Source organism: Oncorhynchus gorbuscha, linkage group LG24 (genome assembly GCF_021184085.1).
Source record: "Oncorhynchus gorbuscha isolate QuinsamMale2020 ecotype Even-year linkage group LG24, OgorEven_v1.0, whole genome shotgun sequence".
Lineage (NCBI taxonomy): Eukaryota > Metazoa > Chordata > Actinopteri > Salmoniformes > Salmonidae > Oncorhynchus > Oncorhynchus gorbuscha.
The window spans coordinates 11,525,810-11,553,797 of NC_060196.1; the positions used below are offsets into that span (position 1 = coordinate 11,525,810).

The 27,988-nt window shown below is 42.2% G+C and overlaps 4 protein-coding genes across 7 annotated transcripts in view; all 4 read right to left on the reverse strand.

Annotated features, from left to right (window-relative positions):
* The window catches only part of LOC124012438 (zinc finger protein 606-like), a 1,040,669-nt gene that overhangs the window by 970,639 nt on the left and 42,042 nt on the right, over positions 1–27,988 (reverse strand). The gene's annotated exons all lie outside the window — the stretch shown is intronic.
* LOC124012437 overlaps positions 1–27,988 on the reverse strand; it is a 971,157-nt gene that overhangs the window by 934,463 nt on the left and 8,706 nt on the right. The gene's annotated exons all lie outside the window — the stretch shown is intronic.
* On the reverse strand, positions 847–14,682 carry LOC124012424 (zinc finger protein with KRAB and SCAN domains 1-like). Of its 3 annotated transcripts, XM_046326020.1 has the most exons (8): positions 14,189–14,682; positions 12,993–13,123; positions 12,632–12,805; positions 5,189–5,353; positions 4,701–4,812; positions 4,360–4,487; positions 1,768–2,786; positions 847–1,101 (listed from the first exon to the last, which is right to left on the reverse strand). In XM_046326020.1, the coding sequence occupies exons 1-8, from the start codon at positions 14,463–14,465 to the stop codon at positions 1,086–1,088; spliced, it is 2,022 nt and encodes a 673-aa protein (XP_046181976.1). In that variant the 5' UTR covers positions 14,466–14,682; the 3' UTR covers positions 847–1,085. The 3 variants fall into 3 exon arrangements, with proteins under 3 accessions (XP_046181976.1, XP_046181975.1, XP_046181977.1); XM_046326019.1 differs by lacking the exon at positions 847–1,101 and having other exon boundaries at positions 1,158–2,786; XM_046326021.1 differs by lacking the exon at positions 847–1,101 and having other exon boundaries at positions 1,158–2,786; positions 14,166–14,284.
* On the reverse strand, positions 20,480–23,085 carry LOC124012466 (zinc finger protein 23-like). 2 transcript variants are annotated; one of them, XM_046326104.1, is made up of 3 exons: positions 22,637–23,085; positions 22,143–22,273; positions 20,480–21,953 (listed from the first exon to the last, which is right to left on the reverse strand). In XM_046326104.1, exons 1-3 carry the CDS (start codon positions 22,923–22,925, stop codon positions 20,763–20,765), a joined length of 1,611 nt encoding a protein of 536 aa, XP_046182060.1. In that variant the 5' UTR covers positions 22,926–23,085; the 3' UTR covers positions 20,480–20,762. The 2 variants fall into 2 exon arrangements, with proteins under 2 accessions (XP_046182060.1, XP_046182061.1); XM_046326105.1 differs by having other exon boundaries at positions 22,544–23,085.

Consider the following 27,988-nt stretch of genomic DNA (forward strand, 5'->3'; position numbering starts at 1 on the left):
TTAAAAGTCTCTTGGGAATTTATTTTATTTGATTGGAAGTAATGAAACAGGCATTTGTAAACATCATATAACCTACACAGTACAAACACAAAATGCAACACACTTTTTTTGTCACAGCCTGAATTTAAAATAGTTCAATTCAGATTTTGTTACCGGCCTACACACAATAACCCATAATGTCAAAGTGGAATTATGTTTTTCGACATGTTTACAAATGAATTATAAATGAAAATCAAATGTCTTGAGTCTGTATTCAACCCATTTGCTATGGAAAGCCTAAATAAGTTCAGGAGTGAAAATGTGCTTAATAAGTCACATAAGCTGCATGGACTCACTCTGTGTGCAATAATAGTGTTTAACATGATTTTTGAATGACTACCTCATCTCTGTACCCCCAAAAATATCTAATTATCTTTAAGCACCCTCAGTCGAGCAGTGAATTTCAAACACAGATTCAAACACAAAGACCAGGGAGGTTTTCCAATGCCTCGCAAAGAAGGGAACCATTTGGTAGATGGGGGGCGGGAAAAAAGCAGACATTAAATGCCCCTTTGAACATGAAGTTAATAATTACACTTTGGCTGGTGTATCAATACACCCAGTCACCACAAAAATACAGACATCTTTCTTAACTCAGTTGCCGGAGAGGAAGGAAACCGCTCAGGGAGTTTAATGGCTCTGATAGGAATCAACAACATTGTAGTTACTCCACAATACTAACCTAATTGACAGAGTGAAAAGAAGGAAGCCTCTACAGAATACAAATATTTCAAAAACATGCATCATGTTTGCAATAAGGTACCAAAGTAAAACTGCAAAAAATGTGCCGATGAAATTAACTTTTTGTCCTGAATACAAAGCGTTATATTTGGGGCAAATCCAACAACACATCACTGAGTAGCACTCTTCATATTTTCAAGCATGGTGGTGGCTGCATCATGTTATGTGTATTATTGTCATCAGCAAGGACTAAGGATACATTTTAGGATAAACAGAAACAGAATAGAGCTACGCACAGGCAAAATCCTAGAGGAAAACCTGGTTCAGTCTGCTTTCCATCAGACACTGGGAGACAACTTCACCTTTCAGCAGGACAATAACCTAAAACACAAGGCAAAAATTATAATGGAGTTGCTTACCAAGACAAAATTGAATGTTTCTGAGTGGCCTAGATACAGTTTTGACTTAAATATGGCAATACTTAAATGTCTATCTAGCAATGATCAATAACCAACTTGACAGAGCTTGAAGAATTTGTAAAATAATGTGCAAATATTGTACATTCCAGGTGTGTCATGCTCTTAGAGACATACTCAGAAAGACTCACAGCTGTAATCACTGCCTAAGGTGATTCTAACATGTATTGAGTCAGGGGTGTGAATACTGAAGTAAATTTGCTAGTTATATATTTAATCTTTAATACATTTCTAAAAACATGTTCACTTTGTCTTTATGGGGTATTGTGTGTAGACTGAGATTTAAAAAAAATATTTAATACATTTTTAATTCAGGCTGTATTAAACTAAATGTGGAATAAGTCAAGGGGTATGAATACTTTATGAAGGCACTGTATGCACCTTATACCGTGTATATCAAATGTCTGGATGCAGTATTCAAAACTGAAATCTGTTACTCAGGGTTTGATCTAAACATCAGAAGCTATCGAGTAGAATTGTAATTTTCTATGTTATAGAATGGAATGTTTTTTCTACTGGTGTATGCTGAGATGGCTCCTCTCTGAGAAACTCTTCTCGCAGGCGAACAAACCGCTTTTCTCCCATGTGGACCTTCAGGTGCACATTTAGCTGGTACTGGCGTGAGAACCTCTTCTCACACTGGGTACAGCTGTAGGGTTTCTCCCCTGTGTGGACCCTCTGGTGCCTCCTCAGGTCACCAGCCTGGGCGAAGCGCATGTGACACTGGGTACAGCTGAACGGTTTCACCCCTGTGTGGACCCTCTGGTGCTTCTTCACATAGTTCACCTCAGCAAAGCGCTTCCCACACGTGGGGCAGGCATACGGCTTGTCTGGGTCCGTCCTCATGCTCGGCCTCCCACATTGTGATCCAATGACACCAGAGGAGGTAGAAGCAGGCGCCACCGCCATCAGGTGGTTAGTCTTTGAGCTCCTTCCTTGACCTCTAGCCATTGTTTGGCTGTTGTTGGAATTGTGTGCTGTGTTATAGCATAAGTACCTCTTGTGGAGAACACCCATCCTGACCCGGTCTGTATTGGGGTAACCATGAGGTAACCGAGGAAGGCTAGACCCAGGTCCAGGCTTTCTATGAACCCATTCACCAGTCATTAGACAAGACCCTGAAGGAGAAGACCGACTTGCTGATAGACTACCACCAGGGAGGGCTCCTGTCACTCTCTGTGAAGGCTGAACCCCACGCTGACATGCTCTGTTCATCATGGATGCTGTGCTGTTTGTATCATAGGAACAGGAGGGTCTCTCTCTATCAGCCGCAGGCCCTGCTTCATCCCTGCACTGAGACTGTGAAGAGAAGGGTCTGGGCTGCAGACTGGATCCCTGACTGGAGCCTCTGTCTCTCTGATGACCACCAGGACTGAAGTTGTTCAGTCCACCTGTCCACTGGTTGTGTTCTACGTGATGGTTGAGTCTTTGTTCCTCGTGGTTCCGTCTTGAATCTGAATCAGGAAGGAATAGTGACGGCTCTTGATCCACTGTCCTGATCCGGGGCCAGGGTTTGTGACCAGCCGCTTCAGAGGTCCAGTCTCTCCTACCAGCAACACCTGATATCAGCAGGTCCTCATGGACTGCAGACTGTAAACACAAATTGAACAGAAGATAATATAAAGGTTTATATAAGGAACGCTTTGCTGTACACACAGAAACATGACATTATAAAATGTTAACCAGTCAACCCTATCTCTAACACTGTGATTGACATACTTAACAATAAAGACCCATTGGAGTTTATTATAAATAACAAATGTCCATATATGTTGACTCAAGAATGAAGTATAATGTTTTGGTTCCACTGAGATAAGGAAAACTCAGCCCCTGCAATGATACAAAAATAACCAAATCAGTCAGTACAGTTTTTATTTACTTTCAACAAAATGGTCATACAGTCATAACATGAAGTACAGTACTTTTATTGCACAAAACAATTACGTGACAAGTAGAATAACTTTTCTCACTTTGGTAACACTTGACCTTTTCTGTAAATATGATACCCTCGCTTTGATAAAATTACATAGAATACTTTGGAAAAGGTTCAACATTACGTTACACTGATCTAATCTATTTTGTCAAGTAAATTAAGGCACTATCATTATCCCACTATAAAACACCAGTATCAACCTATAGGGACATAGTTGTCACTTCAATGGTGAAGCATTTTTACAGACACAATCACACCAACCATCACCATATCATATATTTTACCTTATCACACTCATTCCCTCTTCAGTTCACCTCATCCAGTTCCCTGCTACATCCCAAACCAACAGAGTGAACTACAAACACACTAACTCGTGATTTTTTGATGTGTTACAATACTCTATACATGGGCTGTGTGTATTTTCTGCTGGTGTATCCTGAGGTTGCTCCTCTCTGAGAACCTCTTCCCGCAATGCGTACAGGCGAATGGCCTCTCTCCCGTGTGGACCTTCAGGTGCCTCTTCAGCTGGTGCTGGTGGGAGAACCTCCTCTCACACTGGGGGCAGCTGTAGGGTTTCTCCCCTGTGTGGACCATATGGTGCCTCTTTAGGTTGAACGAGTGTGAGAAACTGGCCTGGCACAGATGGCAGCTGAATGATTTCTCTCCCGTGTGCATCCTCTGGTGGATCTCCACCTCTATGGGGAAACTGAAGGACTTCTCACAGAACGAGCACGGGAAGCGCTTCTCTTTGGCGCTGTCACCTTTACTGTTTCCGTCTCTACTACTGTCATTTGTCAATGGGCTTGTGTAGGTATTTAGTGTTGAGGCACTGGCATTGTCTGAGGTCTGGTTTAACAGGAGAGTGTGAGGAGGATGAAGGCCAGGGAGTGTCTGAGTTGTCCCAGGGTCCATGTTCCAGTTGATAGATCCTATAGAAGGCAGGCTGAAGGCAGCACCTGTTAGGGGGTTAACCTGAGGCGCCATCAGTCTCTCTGAATCACAACTATAGGAGCAGGATGGAGCATCGCTAGCCGAGTCTGTTCTCTCCCTCCACATACGGTCACCTCCCTGTCCCTGCAGAACAAATCTACGCCTCGGCCTGGTCTCAGACAGTTTGCGGTCATGGAGACTAAGATCGGATGTTGTTTTGTGTTTGACTGTCTGTTTCTGGTTGTGGTTAACAGTATTGTACCGCAGCTCAGAGTTGAGGACGCTGTCCCATCCACTGACCTCCACAATGTCGCCTATGGTCCTGGCTTGCTCAGTGATGTCGTCCCCAGGGCCTTTGGCTGCACCTGTCTGGGTCTGGGAATCCAAGTTGACCACCCAGTCTCCTCTGTTAGCCTCCAGCCAACCACCTGCAGGAAGAGGTTAGAAAATAGACTTTACAAACATGGCAGAGAACTCTAGTTTCAAGTTTATACATTATAATCTGTGTTTTTGGATGGAAACATAGGTTGTATTAATTTCATTTTATGAATGATAAAAATTCAGACACCAATCCCCAGGTGAAATACTATTCCCATTGAATATCTATTACTGTATGTAGGCTTTATGTATTTCTTTCTTACCTTGCTCCCCCATCGTTAGTCCACTCAGCAGGTCAATGCTCTCTGGTCCGTCCTCTATTGTCTCCTCTTTGACTAGCAGCAGATCAGGCTTCCATTCCTCCATGTCAACTGACTTTAAGAGATAGAGAGAGAGCATGTCGCATCCAGAAATCTGATATGAGCACCCTGCTATGAAGCATCTTCTGATTGGGCAATGAGTGATTGCTATGAATACTATGCAACTGTATTAGTTTATTTGATTCCTTGACACTATTTAATGGTTTGATCATTCAAAAGTTATGGTCCCACACAAATTTAATCAAGACCTGGGCCCATATCTATAAAGAGTCTGAGAATAGGATTGCTGATCTAGGATCTTTCCAAATAATTATATTCGTCATGATCTAAAAGACAAAACTGATCCTAGATCAGCACTCCTACTCTGAGAGGCTTTGTGGATACAGATCCTGACCTAATATCATTCAGACAGTAGTTCACAGTGGGCTCACCTCAGTGAGACTGTGTGTGGTCCTGTGCTGCTCAGCTGGTTCCTCTGCGGGTTCAGGCGGAGGTGTAGTCCGGTTGTCCTCCATGACCATGTTCCCCTCAGGCTTCCACAGACCTTCCTCACACCCCTCCCCCTTCACCAGCAGCACCTCTGGACCCTCCTCCTCCTGGAAGAGACAGGTGATACAGATTACACAGACATACACTCCCTCAGGTACATACACACAGGTAATAAATACACGTTCAACATGTGAGGAGCCATACTTGTGAACATGGATTATTTCCTGTAACAATTTCTGTATCAGCCTAATAAAAATCATAAAGAGCAACTGCCAATAAAAAGCAACTAATCCCATTGAAAATGGACTATGTGGCATTTATAAGTCACAAACATGTACCATAGTGTCAAAATTAACTACAAAGTGAAAATAGGACAATCAGCCTAGTCAAAAACGGAGTTTGGAACCCAGTGCTTCACAACGAGTGAATGAAGTTTGGTTTTGGATTACAATTATGCCAACAAATCATCCCCAATTTTGCCAAGCTCCACGTGCAAATGGCCGTTTCTGAAAGAAAAGCCCTAACGTTATATGGGTTGACCATGGCTCCACACAGTTATACGGTTTACATGGCCTGCCGAAGGAACCTAGTATGCGGAAAGGCGGTTGGAGTTCGCCAGTCCCCTCTGCACCACCAGTATAGTAACGCTAGATTGGTGTGCAACGTTCGGTGGTGGTGAGTATAACCAGATATACTGTAATATGACCTCTGGCATAATTTCGCTAACGCCGTTATTGGTTAGCTATCTTTTGATAAAGCAAAGTAGTCTAGTTAGCGTTTTAGCATAGCTAGCTAGATAACTATTCTCAATACAATGTAGTTAGGTGGTAGCTCATACTGCTGGTTATATAACGTTATCATTTGACAAATCGGATTTGACAAGTTAGTAGCTCATACAAGTATATTCTGTACGTTATTTAAGGGCAAAACTAAATAATGAATGCAACTATGGTGGTCGTTAACTCATGCCTGAGTCTAATACGATGAACTCGGAGCAACAACCCGCAATGGCGTCCCTGGCCTGAATCCAATATAGAGATACAGTCAGTCTACATCTATACAGCATATCATTAGGGTTTCCACAGCCACAAACGATTATATCGTTTAAAAAAAGGTCGTTATTAATTTAAGGTTACGTTTAAAATCACATCTTAATAAGTTAAAATTGTAGAAGTCGGCATGGTTTATGACTTTGTGGCAACTAGTGACGACCTAGAATTAGCTTGACCATAGTTACTGCCCTGATGACAGACTGCTTCATCGACACCGGTAATGTGTGTTATATGAAAAGTTGTATAAAAAAAAATTTAAACACAGTTTGTTAAACTAGTAGGTGAATTACACAGTCAAGTAGTACAGTCATTTTGGTTGTGAAGTGCATTATCAAAAATATTTGTACTTTCTTTATAACAAAATGCAATTTACCACTTGGCTTTCTATTGTGTAACGCTGTCACAGGCCCTCCCAGTCAACACCACCTCATAAAATAAGGAAGTCCATTATTTGAGGATCGCTTGCAGCAGTTGTTACAGAGATGTTCCGTTTGCTGCCAAACATGCAACATAGAGAAAACCAACAAGGGGACCCTGAACATCACGCAGACATGCCCTCGCTGTGAGCATTCCTATAAATTGAACAGGGAGGACGCTTGAATCAGGTTGGTGACATTTGACCTGGTCAAAGGTCTAAACAGATGAGTTTTGTTCCAATTCACCTTCATAACCAAGCCTGGTGGAACCAGCCTGATCGCTGCGTTGCCATTCTATTGCACCGAGCAGTTTGGTTCCACCATGCAAGTCATAACCATAATGTGATCAGTGCTTTGTGTGTGTGTGTGTGTTACCGGCCAAACAGAAACAGGGTCCATTCCCATTAACACCATACAACACTCCTTCCGTGGCCTCCAACTGCTCTTAAATGCTAGTAAAACGAAACGCATGCTCTTCAAATCGATCACTACCCGCCCGCCCGACTAGCATCACTACTCTGGACGGTTCTTACTTCCAATATGTGGACAAGTATAAATACCTAAGTGTCTGACTAGACTGTAAACTCACATTAAGCATCTCCAATCCAAAGTTAAATCTAGAATCGGCTTCCTATTTCACAACAAAGCCTCCATCACTCAGGCTGCCAAACATACCCTCGTAAAACTGAATTCGGAGACTATCATTTACAAAATAGCCTTCAACACTCTACTCAGTAAATTGGATGCAGTCTATCACAGTGCCATCCATTTTGTCACCAAAGCCCCATATACTACCCACCACTGTGACCTGTATGCTCTCGGTGGCTGGCCCTTGCTACATATTCGTCGCCTGACCCACGGGCTCCAGGTCATCTAAGTCTTTGCTAGGTAATGCTCCGCCTTATCTCAGCTCACTGGTCACCAAAGCAACACCCACCCATAGCACGCGCTCCAGCAGGTACAGTTGAAGTCGGAAGTTTACATACACCATAGCCAAATACATTTAAACTCAAGTATCACAATTTCTGACATTTAACATTTAATCCGAGTAAAAATTCCCTGTCTTAGGTCAGTTAGGATGACCACTTTATTTTATAAATGTGAAATGTCAGAATAATAGTGATTTATTTCAGCTTTTATTTATTTCTTCACATTCCCAGTGGGTCAGAAGTTTACATACACTCAATTAGTATTTGGTAGCTGATAGAGGAAATTATATTTGAAATGATTAATTATGTATACATTATTGATTAGAACCATTTATTCTAATACTATTATGAGTTCTTGGTTAAGCTGTTACTGAAAATGTAAGCAGAACGAATTAATTGTCTGTGCCTCTTGGACAGTTTAAGGGGGAGGGAAAGATATAGCTTTTCAGAAACGATAAGAATGTTTGGGTTATGTTCCATTGGTGGGAGAAAAGTATATCTTTTAGACAGATTGGAATGTCTGGTTTATGAGGGGAGTAGAAAGCATCTCCGGACCTAAACAAAAAACAACGGGGCTATCGTGGGAAACTGATGATGTCATTTTGAGTTTATAACCGGTGGAAATCTGTGTATGGAGTTAGTACTCTCTGGAATTAAACGCTCTTACCTGGCTTTTAAGACTGGTCTCAATCTACTTCATGCATAATTAATGAACTTACACCTCATTAATGAATTAGAAACGAGTGCGAAATTGGTTTTCGCAATTAAAACATAAAGGAATTTAGAATTCCTCTATCAGTAGCATTTCCTTTAAATTGTTTAACTTGGGTCAAACATTTTGAGTAGCCTTCCACAAGCTTCCTACAATAAGTTGGGTGAATTTTGGCCCATTCCTCCTGACAGAGCTGGTGTAACTGAGTCAGTTTTGTAGGCCTCCTTGCTCGCACGTGCTTTTTCAGTTCTGCCCGCAAATTTTCTATGGGATTGAGGTCAGGGCTTTGTGATGGCCACTCTAGTACCTTGACTTTGTTGTCCTTAAGCCATTTTGCCACAACATTGGAAGTATGCTTGGTGTCATTGTCCATTTGGAAGACCCATTTGCGACCAAGCTTTAACTTCCTGACTGATGTCTTGATGTTGCTTCAATATATCCACATACTTTTCCTACCTCATGATGCCATCTATTTTGTGAAGTGTACCAGTCTCTCCTGCAGCAAAGCACCACCACAACATGATGCTGCCACCCCCGTGATTCACGGTTGGGATGGTGTTCTTCGGTTTGCAAGCCTCCCCATCTTTCCTCCAAACATAACGATGGTCAAACAGTTCCATTTTTGTTTCATCAGACCAGAGGACATTTCTCCAACAAGTACGATCTTTGTCCCTATGTGCAGTTGCAAACCGTAGTCTGACTTTTATGGTGGGTATGGAGCAGTGGCTTCTTCCTTGCTGATCGGCCTTTCAGGTTATGTCGATTATAGGACTTGTTTTACTGTGGATATAGATACTTTTGTACCTGTTTCCTCCAGCATCTTCACAAGGTTATTTGCTGCTGTTCTGGGATTGATTTGCACTTTTCGCACCAAAGTACGTTCATCTGTAGGAGACAGAGCGCTTCTCCTTCCTGAGCGGTATGACGACTGCGTGGTCCCATGGTGTTTATACTTGCATACTATTGTTTGTACAGATGAACGTAGTACATGCAGGCGTTTGGAAATTCCTCCCAAGGATGAACCAGAGTTGTGAAGGTCCACAATTTGTTTTCTGAGGTCTTGGCTGATTTCATTTGATTTTCCCATGATGTCAAGCAAAGAGGCACTGAGTTTGAAGGTAGGCCTTGAAATACATCCACGGGTACAAATGTCAATTAGCCTATCAGAAGCTTCTAAAGCCATGACATAATTTTCTGGAATTTTCCAAGCTGTTTAAAGGCACAGTCAACTTCTGACCCACTGGAATTGTGATAGAAATAACCTGTCGGTAAACAATTGTTGAAAAAATGACTTGTGTCATGCACAAAGTAGATTTCCTAACCGACTTGCCAAAACTATAGTTTGTTAACAAGACATTTGTGGAGTGGTTATAAAACTAGTTTTAATGACTCCAACCTAAGTGTATGTAAACTTCCGACTTCAACTGTATATTTCACTAGCCAACACCTCCTTTGGCTGCCTTTCCTTCCAGTTCTCTGAAGCCAATGACTGGAACAAATTCCAAAAATCACTGAAGTTGGAGACTTATATCCCCTCACTAACTTTTAAGCGTCAGCTGTCAGAGCAGCTTACCGATCGCTGCAGCTGTACACATCCCATCCAACCAACTACCTACCTCATCCCCATATTTGTTTTTGTTTTTCTGCTCTTTTGCACATCCTCATCTGCACATATCACTCCAGTGTAAATTGATCAATTGTAATTACTTCGCCACTATTGGCCTATGTATTGCCTTACCTCTTTACTTCATTTGCACACACTGTATTAGGACTTTTATATTGTGTTACTGACTGTACGTTTGTTTATCCCATGTGTAACTCTTTTGTCGCACTGCTTTGCTTTATCTTGGCCAGGTTACAGTTGTAAATGAGAACTTGTTCTCAACTGGCCTACCTAGTTAAATAAAGGTGAAATAAAAAATTCCAGGGTTTTTTAAGCTATGAAAAAACACATGGAATTGTGTAGTAACCCCCCCGCTCCAAAAAAAAACACAAAAAAAACCCAACAAGTGTTAAACAAATCAAAACCGATATTATATTAGAGATTCTTCAAACCCTTTGCCTTGACAACTTTGCACACTCTTGGCATTCTCTCAACCATTCTCTCATGAGGTAGCCACCTGGAATGCTTTTCAATTAACAGGTGTGCCTTGTTCAAAGGTAATGTGTGGAATTTCAATCCTTCTTAATGCATTTGAGAATATCAGTTGTATTGTGACATGGTAGGCGTGGTATACAGAAGATAGCGCTATTTGGTAAAAGACCTTAAGAACGTTTCTTCATATGCAGTCGCAAAAACCATCAAGCGCGATGATGAAACTGGCTCTCATGTGGACCGCCATAGGAAAGGAAGACCCATAGTTACCTCTGCTGCAGAGGACAAGTTCATTAGAATTAACTGCACCTCAAATAAATGCTTCATAGAGTTAAAGTAACAGACACATCTCAACACAGCAACTGTTCAGAGGAGACTGTGTGAATCAGACCTTCATGAACTCTGCGTGTGTAGTTCCCACCGTGAAGCATGGAGGAGATTTAATGGTGTGGGGGTGCTTTGCTGGTGAAAATGTCTGATTTATTTAGAATTCAAAGCACACTTAACCAGCATGGCTACCACAGCATTCTGCAGCGATATGCTATCCCATCTGGTTTGCGCTTAGTCCCACCATCATTTGTTTTTTAACAGGACAATGACCCAACACACCTCCAGGCTGTGTAAGGGCTATTTGACCAAGGAGGAGAGTGGATGGAGTGCTGCATCAGATGACATGGCATCCACAATCACCTGACCTCAACCCAATTGAGATGGTTTGGGATGAGTTGGACGGCAGAGTGAAGGAAAAGCAGCCAACAAGTGCTCAGCATATGTGGGAACTCCTTCCAGACTGTTGGAAAAGCATTCTCATGAAGCTGGTTGAGAGAATGCCAAGAGTGTGCAAAGCTGTCATCAAGGCTACTTTGAGGTTAAACACAAAATGGGACTTTTCATTCTATTGAACATAAAAACGTTTTAAATACACCATTAAAAATGAAACGGGCATTTGTTATCATGTAGCCTACTCAGTACAAACACTATGTAACAACAGACTTTTTAGGCTTATATGTGACATACTGTATCATGCAATATTCTAACCAGGGAAATTCAACACTGAAATCTGTTCATCTCATTATTCCAAATGCATCTTTGGACAAAAAATGAAAATTATAATCTGTCTTTTTAATGCAGGGTTTGATCTAAACGTAATAAGCTATAAAGTAGAATGGTTTCCATTTTATAGAGTGGAATGGTTTTTCTGCTGGTGTATCCTGAGGTAGGTCCTCTCTGAGAACCTCTTCCCACAATACATACAGGCAAACGGCCTTTCTCCCGTGTGGACCTTCAGGTGCCTCTTCAGGCTGCCAGTCTTGGTGAAGCGCATGTGACACTGGGGGCAGTTTTAGGGTTTCTCCCCTGTGGACTCTCTGGTGCCTCTTCAGGTCACCAATCTGGGTGAAGCACATGTGACACTGTAGGGTTTCTCCCTTGTGTGGAACCTCTGGTGGATCTCCACCTTCTGGGAGCAGCTGAAGCCTTTGTTACAGAACATGCAGAGGAACCGTTTCTCTCTACTATTGCCTGATGTGGCTCCCCCTCCAGGAGGCTGGCCTCTAGCCCTTTCGTTTGAGTTTAATACTTGATCGAAAAGTATGCGGCCTTTTGAATCGGAAGGCCCCATTGACGTGAACTCTGGGTCGTGATCCCTAAACAAGTGTAAAGGGGAGTGGGTTGCGACAAATCGATTTGTCTCTAAGCTTCCCCTGTAATCTAAGAAATCTCTTCCCTGTGAGTGTCCGTCTCCTAGGTGACTATCTGTATTCCATGTGGCAGGAACGTCGCCCTCCACTTTCACATCTACGACCAGACCCTCCCCTTTCTTATCTAGGCACCCTTCAGAGTATACACTACTACTGTACTGGTTCCAGTCCCCTCTGTGGACAGATCCGTCTTTTTCTCTAAACCCAAGGACATGTTGCCAGGGTCCATCTCTGTAGTGTAAGAACAAGACGGATCATCACCACCAGTGTCTAACAAGTCACTATCACCATGGAAATTAACCATCCTCTGGCTATGGTGAAATAGCGTTATATACTCTGAGCCAGGAGCAGGAGGACAGCCCAGTCTCCCCGTCTCCAGTCTCTCTGGGTCTGACCTGTCATCAGATCCTGTGTGTAAAAGCCTGTGTGTTACAGTTAGTCTTGGTGTCTGTCTCTGACTTGAGGATGGCGTTCCACTGACCTCCGTGATACTGCATTGGGTCCTGAGCTGCGCTGGGGCGTTGGTGGGGTCCTCCGTGGCTACAAGGGGCGCTCCATCTGCCCCAGTCTGGATGTCTCTGCTGTGTCGTTGGTCCTCCTCTCCTTCAGACCTCTCCTGTTTGACCCCAGGACCTGCAGGCTCAGCATCTGCAGACTGACAAGACGAGGTTATTACCGGTCCATTAGTTGAGTTGTCGTAGGGTCTCTCAAGCTCCCCTAAGGCAGATAAATTAGGATGTACATGTAAGCAAGTGAATAGCTGAGGGGAGCCTTTCTGAAATAAACTGTCCACATTTGATTTACAAAAGGAACTGTAATTCAATGTTAAACGTAACACTAACCTCTATCATGATAACGTGCTGGGTTGAGGTTCCACTCCCCTCATCAACAGTGATTGGTTGGTCTTCTCTCCATGTATTGTGTCCTGCTGGTTTCACAGAGATCCTGTGGCCTCCAGTGAGATGTCCTTCACCTGAGAGTGATTGGGGTTAAAGAGGTGGTTGGGTTAACTACTGTCAATGCTCAACGGTATATTGTACATTATTTACACTGTCTAGAATTGGCCAGGAAGTAAGGTAAACACTTCTCATAACTTCCTGATATACAATTTATTGATTGATGTATTATGTTCCATGCATCACATTGTTTTCATTTAGCAAATAATAAGAAATGCAGTAAATCAAGAATCGGGTTAGAATATGATAGTGTCTTTGTGCTAGATAGCTAAGTAATTAGGGGAATTATTGCATACTATACAAAAACTGACCAAGATCCAATTTTGGATAAAACACCTGAACACATGTGCAGGGGAGCTACAGACTAACACCAGATAATGTGATTTAACCAAAACATTTAGCTATCTATTGTACTAGTAGTTACAGCTGTGGCTAAACAAACTAGTATCTGCCAATACCTATCTTAATCATCAATTTGTGGAAACATGAGTCTCATAAAATGTCTGTCCAGTTGCAGGGGGTCTGTTTTGAATTTAGAAAATGCTCTGTTTAGTAATATAATTTTTGGGGTCCATAAAATAATCCAACAATGTTCAATCCTGTCTTTTTCAAATATTCTCACTGGTCAGTTTGTTTTGAATGACCCAGCGGAGTTTGGGACCTTTCCATTGGTCCTTAAATTAATCTCCACATACCAGGGGCACCGGCCAAGTAAAATTAACTCCACCATTGATTGAGACGGATGAGTCCACATCAAAACGGTCTATCAATGATGACAGACACCGGTCTCGGTTACTTAATGGACCAAACATTGGATTGAATTTGGAAAATGTAGAGTTTTTAAAATAAAACAGACCCCCTTCAACTGGACACATTTTATTACTCATTTTTCCCCAAATCGAGGACGAAGATAACCTCACCTGGTATTGGCGATTCTAATGGTCCTAAAATGTTTGGTCAAATCACATTCATTATCTGGTGTTACAATCTGTAGCTAGTGCAGATGGTGAACGGGGAGCTAGGCACTGTGCTATATACTAGGGGCGACAGGCAGCGCACCTTCGTCCTCCTTCAAAATGTACCTCTTGCCATTCCTCTGAATCGGTCGAGGATCTTGACACTACTGGGACGACTGGCGAGGACGCGCTCTCGGATTGTCTTCTCTGCGCGCTCCCGTGCCACCTTCAGTTCCAGTAGTTTCCTTCGCAATGTCCTGTTTTCTTTCTGGCTTTGAGTTATTTCCAAACGAAACACTGCATAGTCATCGTCTACGAGTTTACAGATCTCTGCCACGGCTGCATTCGCTAGGACCTCCATGACGGAGGCTATTTGAGTGTGAAAAACCATACAGTTAGCCATTGTTAGCAGCTAGCTAGCGTTATCTAGATAACATCTATCAACCAAGTCCTGTCTCCAACGCGAATTAAAGATGACCTGGGATACGTATGTGATGCGGTGCAGTTAAATATGTCATATTTTGAGTTCCAGGGTGTTAACAATCGTCTAAATCACAACAATAAAAACGTTAATGTGGACGTTATTTTTACCACTGTGAAGCAGGCAAAAAGAACTAGCTAAATACTTCCAGGTCACAGATTTTTGGAATCCTTCAGAATAAGAGTATTTTCCTGTTACTTTGTAAATTAATATTTAGGGCGAAAATAACATTGTGCAGAAATGTTGATATTTTATACTAGTTATCATACAACCTGATTGTATTTTTTATGTTTTCAATCCTAAATGGTCACCAATGTTTTTTGTGTGTGTACTCTTATATTTTATTGCACCTTACATCATTTTCTGTATGCATTTAAAGGGGGAATCATTTTGGCACTTTAGTTTCAAATCCACAGGAGTTTACACCCAGAGGAATTTGCTGCTCATTTTGAGGCCAATCAGCTTAAATCCAATATTGAGGCCAATCAGTTTAAATCCAATATTTTTTTTTCTTATTGGACATATTACACAATTTTTGGTCCCGCTTTAAATGATCGGCTTCTTAAAGCCCTACATGTTAAAACAGCATCTATAACCATATGCCATTCTTTATAAAGGGTTAAAAATGTGGCATAACCGTGTGATAATCACCAATGTCAAATATGATATAAACATGTGCTCTATGAAGGGTGACCTTCATAGAGCACATGTTTATATCATATTTGACATTGGTGATTATCACACGGTTATGCCACATTTTTAACCCTTTATAAAGAATGGCATATGGCATACGCTCTAATGTGATGTCATGTTACACCTAATCTCGTTTCCAGGCACTTCTGCCCTAATGTGTGGAAGGTCTGGTGGACCAACGCATCAAACTTGACCTTCATTAGTTAGGGTTAGGTTTAAAATCACATTAAAAAAAATATATTCTGGAAATGGGTAGGGTTTAGCCATAATTATGACTGACTGTTTAGTGATGATGACAAACTTTATACTCAGTAAGGTCACGCCTATAGAATTCTATGGTCACGCCCACTAAGGCAAACTTTGAATGGTTGATATAGTATGTGCAATAGCCTGGGGACAACGTTACACCAAGAAACACTTACCTTGACAAAAGCCCCCAGCATAAAGACATTTTAAGTGTCTTTCTTCTGGAACCAAGTTACATGTTCCTCAATACAGAAATCTGCACACAACAAAAACGAGCCATACAGTGCGGTGCTGGGTCCAGTCAGGTCTTTGACACATTTCCCCACTGAAAGATCAGTCACAAAATGTTGGCAACATTGTAACAGGTTGTAATCAAGCCCTGGTCTCCAGCATGGGAACAGAAAAGGAATACATGGTGCAGTAGTCTCAGGTTGGACTACTCCAAATCTTCTTGGTTCTGACACGCACACAAACTTTGCAGGTCCATCAACCCATTTTAAATTCCTCTCACACCATACAATAACCCGTGGCTCATGAGAGAACCTTCATAAAATCAGCAGAGTGTAAATAACCTACTTACTGACACTTATGTAGTGTCCTGTAATACTTAGTTGGAAGTGAGATACATTCGGTCATTCATAACACATCCATAAAGACTCTATCGCATGACCGTGTACTTAATTTAAAGTCAGACCCCTTTGGTAATTTATAACACATAAAGGCTTAATGATGTAAACCCCATGTATTAACACTTAGGGAATTATCACTAACATCTAAAACAAATAAACATTAAAGACATGTTTAAACTTAAGTTTCAAACAGTCTAATGCAATTACATTGAACAGGGCTGTGAAGTGTAGCTTCTCAGTGAGCTGGCAGACAAATGGTTCTTGCCTCTCTTCCTGCTGGAGTTACTGCTTGTTGGTTCCACCCATAGAAGTAACAAAGTGAGCAGATTCGTTAAATGTCTTTGTCACATATCCTAGATGGGGACATTTCTGTCTTCCACCAGAAACTCCAAATGGGAAGATGTGAAACTCCATTCAATTTGTATTATTATATTCCTCTTTCATTTACACATCTCATGACGTGTCTGTGGCTCAGAGCATGGGTGCCACAGTAAAAGTATTGTTGAGAATACTTAGTAGGGTATGTAGAATGAACAGTACATTTGGAAAGTATTCAGACCCCTTGACCTTTTCCACATTTTTTAAAGTTACAGCCTTATTCTAAAACGGATTAAATTGCCCCCCCCCCCTTCTCCTCAATAAAGACAAAGCAAAAACAGCTTTAGCATATTTTATTTTAAATAAACTGATATCACATTTACATAAGTATTCAGACCCTTTACTCAGTACTTTGTTGAAGCACCTTTGGCAGGTGATTACAGCCTCGAGTTTTCTTGGGTATGACACCACAAGCTTGGCACACATGTATTTGGGGAGTTTCTCCCATTCTTCTCTGCATATCCTCTCAAGCTCTCAGGTTGGATGGGGAGTGTTGCCGCACAGCTATTTTCAGGTTTCCAGAGATGTTCGAACGGGTTCAAGTCTGTGCTCTTGCTTGGCCACTCAAAGACATTCAGAGACTTGTCCCGAAGCCACTCATGTGTTGTCTTGGCTGTGGGCTTAGGGTCATTGTCCTGTTGGAAGGTCAACCTTTTCCCAAATCTGAGGTCCTGAGAGCTCTGGAGCAGGGTTTCATCAAGGAACTCTCTGTACTTTGCTCCGTTCATTTTTCCCTTGATCCTGACTAGTCTCCCAGTCCCTGCCGCTGAAAAACATCTCCACAGGATGATGCTGCCACCACCATTCTTCACCGTAGAGATGGTGCCAGGTTTCCTCCAGACATGACGCTTGGCATTCAGGCCAAAGAGTTCAATCTTGGTTTCATCAGACCAGATAATTTTCTTACTCATGGTTTGAGAGTCCTTTAGGTGTCTTTTGGCAAAATACAAGTGGGCTGTCATGTGCTTTTTTACTGGGGCGTGTCTTCCGTCTGGCCACTCTACCATAAAAGCCTGACTGGTGGAGGGCTGCAGAGATGGTTGTCTTTCTGGAAGGTTCTCCCATCTCCACAGAGGAATTCTGGAGCTCTGTCAGAGTGACCATCAGGGTTCTTGGTCACCTCCCTGACCAAGGCCCTTCTCCACCGATTTCTCAGTTTGGCCGAACGGCCAGCTCTAGGAAGAGCCTTGGTGGTTCCATACTTCTTCCATTTAAGAATGATGGAGGCAACTGTGTTCTTGGAGACCTTCAATGATGTATACATTTTTGGTACCCTTCTCCAGATCTGTGCCTTGACATAATCCTGTCTAGTAGCTCTACGGACAATTCCTTCGACCTCATGGCTTAACCTGTTTTTGCTTTGTCATTATGGGGTATTGTGTGTAGATTGAGGAACTATTTATTTAATCCATTTTAGAATAAGGCTGTAACGTAGCAAAATGTGGGAAAAGTCTCGGGGTCTGAATACTTCCCGAATGCACTGTATGGTGTCATTTCTGAACAATATGGAGTGTAGCTGGCCTTTTACTCCACCCATTCCATTGGCGGTTGAATCGCATCATGTGCACTTACTGCACTACAAGAAAACCTGCTAACCAAACAATGGTGTAAGGCATGCTCACTGAATTAAAGGGCAACGACACTCAAATAGTTACTTAGATTTTTCCCAGACCTTAAGTAATCCCCTGATGTGGTTTAAACATAGTTGTGAACACATAATCCAGTTGTTGTTTATCCCCCCCCAAAAAAGTGAAAAATGGGGTAAATCCAAAACCTGGAAAAACAAAACCAAGAAAACAACTGAATTTGCAAAAAATAAATAAACTGAAGTAGATAAATGCAAACACATTTAAAAGTCCCTATCGTTTTTTTGCTGTGCATGACTGCACCTTAGTGTGTGTCATCCAGAAGCACAGCACTTGGGGAAGTTGAGGTCTGGTCCAATGCACCCAAGAGAGAAAGAGGTTGGGCCATCCTAGAAAGGTTTTAGTGTAATATAGTATGTCAAATTTAGCAGATACTTTTATCCAAAGTGACTTAGTCATTCATGAATACATTTCTACATATGGGTGGTGCCAGAAATCGAACCCAATATCCTGCCGTTGCAGTGCACTAGCAAGATGCATGACAGGGTTATGAATGCTTTGTAAAGCCTCTATGATTTAAAGCGTTTATTAAGCACATGTTAGTGGGTTATGTCACATTTATAAAGCATGACATAGGGTAATAGATTTGTAGTACATTTATGTAGCCTTTATAAGCTGAAAGTCATTTAAAGCTGGGGCCAATTTTCTGTACGTGTTGTCAGAGTATTTTATTTAACCTTTTTTTGCATGGAGGACATATTGAGACCTAGGTCTCCTTTTCAAATGCGCCCTGTACAATACAACAAATATACACATGTATTTATTTACAGGACCAGTCAAAAGTTTGGACACACATTCCAGGGTTTTTCTTTATTTTTACTACTTTCTACATTGTAGAATAGTGAAGACAAACAATGGAATCATGTAGTAACCAAAAAAAGTGTTAAAAAGTGCTTGCCTACGGAGCTGTGAGGGGAACGGCACCTCAGTACCTCCAGGCTCTGATCAGGCCCTACACCCAAATAAGGGCACTGCGTTCATCCACCTCTGGCCTGCTTGCCTCCCTACCACTGAGGAAGTACAGTTCCCGCTCAGCCCAGTCAAAACTGTTCGCTGATCTGGCTCCCCAATGGTGGAACAAACTCCCTCACGACGCCAGGACAGCGGAGTCAATCACCACCTTCCGGAGACACCTGAAACCCCACCTCTTTAAGGAATACCTAGGATAGGATAAAGTAATCCTTCTCACCCCCCCCCCTTAAAATATTTAGATGCACTATTGTAAAGTGGTTGTTCCACTGGATGTCATAAGGTGAATGCACCAATTTGTAAGTCGCTCTGGATAAGAGCGTCTGCTAAATGACTTAAATGTAATGTAAATGTTAAAAAAAATCAAAATATATTTTGTATTTGAGATTCTTCAAAGTAGCCACCCTTTGCCTTGACAGCTTTGCACACTCTTGGCATTCTCTCGACCAGCTTCATGATGTAGTCACCTGGAATGCATTTAAATGAACAGGTATGCCTTGTTAAAAGTTCATTTGTGACATTTCTTTCCTTAATGCGTTTGAGCTAATCAGTTGTGTTGTGACAAGGTAGGGGTGGTATACAGAAGATGGACTTGGTATTTTACCAAATAGGGCTATCTCAAATAAGCAAAGAGAAACAGTCTGTCATTACTTTAAAATAAAGGTCAGTCAAACCTGGAAAATTTCAAGAACTTTGAATGTTTTCTTCAAGACCCAGTGTTACCTCTGTTGCAGAGTGTGCTGCCATCCTGTTAGAAGGTAACTCAAGGGCAGAATACAGAGGATAAGTTCATTAGTTACCAGCCTCAGAAATTCCAGCCCAAATAAATGCTTCAGAGTTCAAGTAACAGACACCTTTCAACATCAACTGTTCAGAGGAGACTGTGAATCAGGCCTTCATGGTCGAATTGCTGAAAATAAACCACTACTAAAGGACACCAATAAGAAGACTTGCATGGGCCAAGACACATGAGCAATGGACATTAGACTGGTGGAAATCTATCATTTTGTCTGAGTCCAAATTTGAGATTATTGGCTCCTACCGCCGTGTCTGTGAGACGCAGAGTTGGTGAACGGATGATCTCTGCATGTGTAGTTCCCACTGGAGCATGGAGGAAGTGGTGCGATTTATTTAGAATTCAAACCACCCTTAACCAGCATGGCTACCACAGCATTCTGTTACAATAAGCCATCCCATCTGGTTTGTGCTTAGTCCCTCCTATCATTTCTTTTTCAAAAGGACAATGACCCAACACACCTCCAGGCTGTGTAAGGGCTATTTGAACAAGGAGGAGAGTGATGGAGTGCTGCATCAGATGACCTGGCCTCCACAATCACCTGACCTCTAACCAATTGAGATGGTTTGGGATGAGCTGGACCGTAGAGTGAACGAAAAGCATCCAACAAGTGCTCCGCTTATGTGGGAAGTCCTTCAAGACTGTTGGAAAAGCATTCTAGGTGAAGCTGGTTGAAAGAATGCCAAAGCTGTCATCAAGGCAGAGGGCAGCTACTTTGATTTGTTGACCACTTTCTGGGTTACTATATGATTCAGTGTGTGTGTGTGTGTGTGTGTGTGTATATATGTATGCCTTATATCACACAATGTCTGGTTGAAATATTCTACCCAGCAATATTCAACACGGAAATCTATATATGCCTTCAGGAGAATGGCCTCTCTCCCGTGTGGATCTTCAGGTGCATCTTCAGCTGGTGCTGGCGGGAGAACCTCTTCTCACACAGCTGGCAGCAGAAGGGTTTCTCCCCTGTGTGGACCCTCTGGTGCCTCTTCAGGTCACCAGCCTGGGCAAAGCGCATTTGACACTGGGTACAGCTGAAAGGTTTCACCCCTGTGTGGACCCTCTGGTGCCTCTTCAGGTGGCCAGCCTGGGCAAAGCGCATGTGACACTGGGTACAGCTGAAGGGTTTCACCCCTGTGTGGATCCTCTGGTGGATCTCTACCTTCTGGGTGCAGCTGAAGCCTTTGTTACAGAACATGCAGAGGAACCGTTTCTCTTTACTACTGCCTGATGTGGCTCCCTTTCCGTGAGTCTGGACTCTAGCCCTGTCGTTTGAGTTCAATACCTGATCGAAGAGGACGCGGCCTTGTAAATCGGAAGGCGCCATCGACGTGGACACTGGGCCGCGATCCCTGAGCGCGTGTAAAGGGGAGTGGGTCGGGACATTAAGATTGGTCTTTAAACTGTAATCTAAGAAATCTCTGCCCTGTGAGAATCCATCTCCTAGGTGACAAGCTGCATTCCAATTGGGAGGAAAGTCGCCCTCCACTTTCACAGTCACTTCATCTTCGACCAGACCTTCCCCTTTCTTATCTAGGCACCCCTCAGAGTATACACTACTACTGTATCGGTTCCAGTCCCCTCTAGACGGATCAATCTGTTTCTCTAAACCCATGGATATGTTGCCAGGATCCATCTCTGTAGGGTAAGAGAAAGATAGATAATTGCCAGTTTCTAACGCGTCACCTGAGACCCGATGGGAATGAACCAGGCTTCGGTTACCATAAAGTAAATACTCTGAGCCGGGAGCAGGAGGACAGCCCAGTCTCCCCAGTCCCAGACTCTCTGGGTCTGACCTGTCGTCAGATCCTGTGTGTAAAGGCCTGTGTGTTACAGTTGAAGTCTTGGTGTCCGTCTCTGACTTGAGGACGGCGTTCAGCGTTCCACTGACCTCCGTCATGCTGCGTCGGGAGCTGGGCTGCACTAGGGTGGTGGCGGGGTCCTCCATGGCTACAGCTGCACCAGACTGAATGTCTCTGCTGTGCCGTGGGTCCTCCTCTCCTTCAGTCCTCTCCTGCTTGACCCCAGGACCTGCAGCCGTGGCATCTGCAGACTGACACAAGAAGAGAGGAAGTTATTACCGGCACATGAGTTGAATTGGATAACAATGTCGTAAGGAAGTCTCACAAGCTCAACTATGGCAGAATAATATATATGTACATGTAAGCAAGTGAGTAGCTGAGGGGAGCCTTTCTGAAATAAACTGTCCACATTTGATGTACTGTAATACTATTACACTAACCTCTATCACGATAACATGTTGGGTTGAGGTTCCACTCCCCTCATCAACAGTGATTGGTTGGTCATCGCTCCATGTATTGTGTCCTGCTGGCTTCACAAAGCTCCTGTGGCCTCCAGTGAGATGTCCTTCACCTGAAAGAGCGATTGGGGGGGAAAGAGGTGGTAAGGTACTGTCAAGTCTCAATGCTATATTGTACACACTATTGACAGTTTTGATACTGTCTAGAATTGGCAAGGATGGAAGGTAACACTTTGCATAACTTATTGATATAGTATGTATTGATCGATTTATATTGCATGCATCATTATTTTCAATTAGTAAATAATAGTAAATCAATAAGTTTAGAATACGATTGTGTTTTTGTGCAAGATGGCTAAGTAATTAAGGGAATTATTGCATACTATCCAAAAACAGACCAAGACCCATTTCTGGTTAACGCCTTTGAAGTCACACATGCGCAGAGGAGAGTAGTCTCGGCCTAATGCTAAATGTACCCCTTGCCATTCCTCTATATCGGTCGAGGATCTTGACACTACTGGGACGACTGGCGATGACGCGCTCTCGGATTGTCCTCTCTGCGCGCTCCCGTGCCACCTTCAGTTCCAGTAGCTGTAGTTTTCTCCTCAATGTCCTGTTTTCTTTTCGGCTTTGAGTTATTTCCAAACGAAACACTGCATAGTCGTCGTCTACAAGTTGACATATATCTGCCACGGCTGCACTCGCTAACACCTCCATGATGGAGGCTATTTGAGTGTGAAAAACCATTACGTTACAGTTAGCCATTGTTAGCTAACGTTAGCAGCTAGCTATCGTTACCTAGATAAGTCCTGACTCCAACGCGAATTATGTGATTATGTGCCTTTAAATTAGTCATATTTTGATTTCCAGTGTGTTAATAAACGACTAAAAACACTAACGTGGAAACTGTCCTTTGTCGCGTCCGTTTACGTCTTATTCTTTGGTGTCATGGCGTTCACACATTTTGTTTGTGCATCCCGCCACCTACTGTGCGGTAGTGTGTTGTCGATCACCTAACATTTTGTGATACAAAAATAAAAAGGAAAACATTGCACCACCAACTATTCCTACACCTATATACCAATATTTAATTTTAAAAATCCCATTCCACTACTTTGACCCTAACTGATCCTACACTAGGCCAGCGGCCTGGGAGGACAGGAGGGATTCTCATTCAACACACCTAACTCTTCTGCTGTAAAACAGTACAACCAAGTATTTCAATGCAGCTGCCACCACAGCATCTATTCTTTTATGTTCCAATTCTGCGGTACAGTTGATAACCATGGCTATGAATACTAAGAAGCCAACCTCATTGAAGCACACATTCGTATCACTCTGTATTGGCCAAGGCCTACTACTCACCCTTGACCCATCATCCTCTACTCTCTTCACTGCCTCAACATATGACACTTTCTGTTCTACTTTGACCCTGGCAACCTCAACCGGTCTTTCTTGCACCAGGCACTTCTGATTTACAGCAACATGGGCACCCCCACAATTGACCGCTTCTTTTCCCACCAATACTACATATTCGTTTCGCCCATGACCACCTGCACACTTCACATCTCGGTATCTCCATTCTACACACTGCTGCAACCATAAGCTTAGCATCTGAAACACCTTAGTGGGTTCCAGTGGTGCTACCCTACAGAGTGCTGTTGAGGCTACTGTAACATTCATTGCAAAACAGCATTTGAATCAGTTCTTTGGTGATATGAATATATTTAGTATAGTTTAATCTAAAAAGTTAAACTTTTTAAATGTTTCAATATTTACATTTTAAAGAAATTCACTGAATTTAGTTAGGAAATTCACAGCCCTGATGGACATTCCTGCAGTAAGCATGCCGATTGCATGCTCCCTCAAAACATGACATCTATGGTATTGTGTTGTGTGACAAAACACATTTTATTGTCCCTAGCACAATGTACACTTGTGTAATGATCACGCTTTTTAATCAGTTTCTTGATCTGCCACACCTGTCAGGTGGCTGGATTACGTTGGCAAATGAGTTGTAAACACATTTGTGCGTCAACATGTTGCGTTTATATTTTTGTTCAGTATACAGTACCAGTCAAAAGTTTGGACACACATACTCATTCAATTTTCTACATTGTATAATAATAGTTGAAACATCAAAACTATGAAATAACACATGGAATCATGTAGTAACCAAAAAGTGTTTAACAAATCAAAATATATTATATTTTTGAGTTTCTTCAAAGTAGTCACCCTTTGCCTTGACAGCTTTGCACACTCTTGGCGTTCTCTCAACCAGCTTCACCTGGAATGCTTTTCCATCCGTCTTTGAAGGAGTTCCCACATATGCTGAGCACTTGTTGGCTGCTTTTCCTTAACTCTGCGCTCAAACTCATCCCAAACCATCTCAATTGGGTTGAGGTCAGTTGATTGTGGAGGCCAGTTCATCTGATGCAGCACTCATCTGTTGGGGGGTAACAAAATTATAGTCCCACTAAGCACAAACCAGATGGGATGGCGTATCGCTGCAGAATGCTGAGGTAACCATGCTGGTTAAGTGTGCCTTGAATTCTAAATAAATCACTGACCGTACCACCAGCAAAGCACCCCTACACATGATTCCATATGTGTTATTTCATAGTTTTGAGGTCTTCACTGCTCATCTACAATGAGGAAAATAGTAAAAATAAAGAAAAACCCTGGAATGATTAGGTGTCCAAACTTTTGACATACATATACAGTTGAAGTCAGAGGTTTACATACACTTAGGTTGGAGTCATTAAAACTTGTTTTTCAACCACTCCACAAAATTGTTAACAAACTATAGTTTTGGCAAGTCGGTTAGGCCATCTACTTTGTGCTTGACAAGTAATTTTTCCAACAATTGTTCACAGACAAATTATTTTATGGATTGTAAAACTGACTCAAATGATGTCAATTAGCCCATCAGAAGCTTCTGAAGCCATGACATAATTTCCTGGAATTTTCCAAGCTGTTTAAAGGCACAGTCAACTTAGTGTTGGTAAACTTCTGACCCACTTGAATTGTGATACAGTGAATTATAAGTGAAATAATCTGTTTGTAAAAAATTGTTGGAAAAATTACTTGTCTCATGCACAAAGTAGATGTCCTAACAGACTTGCCAAAACTATAGTTAGTTATCAAGAAATGGTTGAAAAAGTGGTTTAATGACTCCAACCTAAGTGTATGTAAATTCCAACTTCAACTGTATTATACATGAAGTGTGAAACATTACGTGAGGATTATATAGAGATGCAATCAATGTGATGTGAGGGGAGATTCTCCATATAATCAATAAAAGGTTGCAAAATTCTGTAAAATGTCTCCAAATTATTCCTCAAGCATTAAGTCATTTTCTTCAGTGGGATACAACTGTTAACTTCCGATAGCCACATTGCAACTGGTTTCTTGGCATTCGCTAGCAATTTTTCTGTTAGCTTTATAGTATGGCTTTGCCTAAGATTGGTGTTAGTAAAGTTACCCAGTAGACAGACCTCAGGGTCTAAAGGGAATACAGCCCTATGAATTGAGGATATGGTATCGCATAGCCCCTGCCAGAAACTGTGTAGTTTTGAACACTGCCAAGAGGAATGGAGGAATGTTCCTTCATCTGAGCCACATCTAAAACATAGGGAGGAGCTATCAGGGTTAAACTTGTGCAGTCTAGATGGGGTGATATAGAGCTGATGGAGGAAATTAAACTGGATCAGTCTGTACCTGGAGTTCAATGTGGCTGTAACACCACCCCTGCATAGGTCACTCCATAGTCCCTCATCAAGATTAATACCCAGATCTTTTCCCCATCTAAAATCGTGGTTTATCTCACTCAGGCAGTGGTAGTCCTGACATAAGAGCATCGTAAACACGGGAAATGGTCTTAAACAATGGTTGGTAGGCTTGGCAGAGTAGTTCAATAGGTAGTTGTCGGTAACTAAAGAAGTCCTTGTTAGACAGGTGGTATTTCTGTTACAGCTGTTTGAAGGACATAAGAATTCCCTCCTCGTAACAATGTTCCAGAAGAGTGATACCCTTATCAGACCATGGTCTAAAGTTACTATTCTGGAAAAACATAGGAATCTATCGAATGCTCCATAAAGACGTTTTAGGGGAAAGAAATCCCTCGTCTGAATGTATATTTAAAGGGTTGTCTGTGATAGTTTGTAAAGATTTCATGTCCCATTTGTAAAACAATTCTGCCCCAGTGTCCTCATGTACCTCAAACTGTTCAACGTTCAACCATGAGGGAGAAGGACCATTGTCAAACCTCTGAGCCAGAAATCTAGACTGCGCAGCCCAGTAATATATTCTGAAATTGGGGAGGTTTAAGCCCCCTTTGACCGTAATCAAGGGCCAGTTTGTCCAGGCTAACCCTCTGGGTTTTGCCGTGCCAGATAAACCATCTGGTCAGCTTGTCGAGAGAGGAAAATAATGCTGCTGGCACAGGGATAGGGAGAGATTGAAACAAGTATAGAAATCTGGGCAGGACATTCATTTTAATTACATTTATTCTACCCAGTAGTGAGAGGTAAATCCGTCCATTTACACAGGTCACCCTCCACCTTTTGCAACAAGCTGGCCAGATTGAGTTTATAGAGGTTGTTCAGGTTACCATCCACCATTATGCACAAATATATGAATCCCATAGGCGACCATCTAAAAGGAAACTTATGCTTGATGGTATGGAGATCAAAGACAGACAACGGTAAGATTTCGCTTTTATCAAAATTGACCTTATATCCAGAGAAATAACTATAAAAGGGTTCTGTAAGTGAGAGAGGGAATGTTCTGGGTTTGTTAGAAATAAGAGGAGGTCGTCCGCAAAAAGTGATAATTTATGGGTATGGGGGCCCACCTCAAAGCCATGTATGTCAGGGCACGTTCTAATGGCCTCAGCCAATGGTTCGATGGCGATGGTGAAGAGGTGGGGGCTAATTGTCTGTTCCCCCTATAGAGAGGTAAAGAGGAGGAAGTAATCCCATTGATGCAATCCTGGCTTTAGGATATTTGTAGAGTGATTTGATCAAATTTACAAACACGGTACCGAAACCAAACTTTTCCAAGACGCGAAAGAGATATGGCCATTCGACTCGATCAAAATCCTTTTCCGGAGTCGAGGAAGACTTGCGACAGTAGGTATTTTTGTTTTTGTCAGCAGGGTGAATTATATTTTAAAAACAGGATAATCTTAATTATGAAGCCAGTCTGATCTGGGTTGACCAACAGGGGGAGACATGACTCCCATCTCTTAGATACCATCTTGGTGACCAGTTTACAATCTGTATTAATGGAGAGAGATTGGTCTTTAGGAGGCGTACTTTAGCGGGTTTTTCCTATTTCTTGTGAATTACTGTACACAGATTGAGAGAAAGACTCTGGAAAGCAGTTGTCCTCCCAGGCTTTTATAAGTACCTCCATAAGGTAGGGCACCAACAGCTCCCTAAATTCTTTATAGAACTCTGGAGGGAAGCCATCCTCCCCAGGAGATTTATTAGAAGGTAAATATTTAATGGCCTCCAACAATTCAGACTGAGAACTGTTCACTCAGGCTCTCTCTGTCTTCCTCTGACAGGCATGTGAGGTTGAGAGAGGAGAGAAAAGAGTTGATCTCTGAAAGATCATAGCTTGATTGGGACGCGTAGAGGTCCTCGTCATATTTCTTAAGTATCATTCATTTCAGTAGGGTCGAATGATATCTCATTAGTAAGAATTTCTATTGCATTAATTGTCCTCTTACTTTCCTCTGCTCTCAGTTGCCATGCCAATACTTGGTGTGCTTTCTCTCCAAACTCATAGTAATGCTGTTTTGATTTAGTGATGGCCCTCTC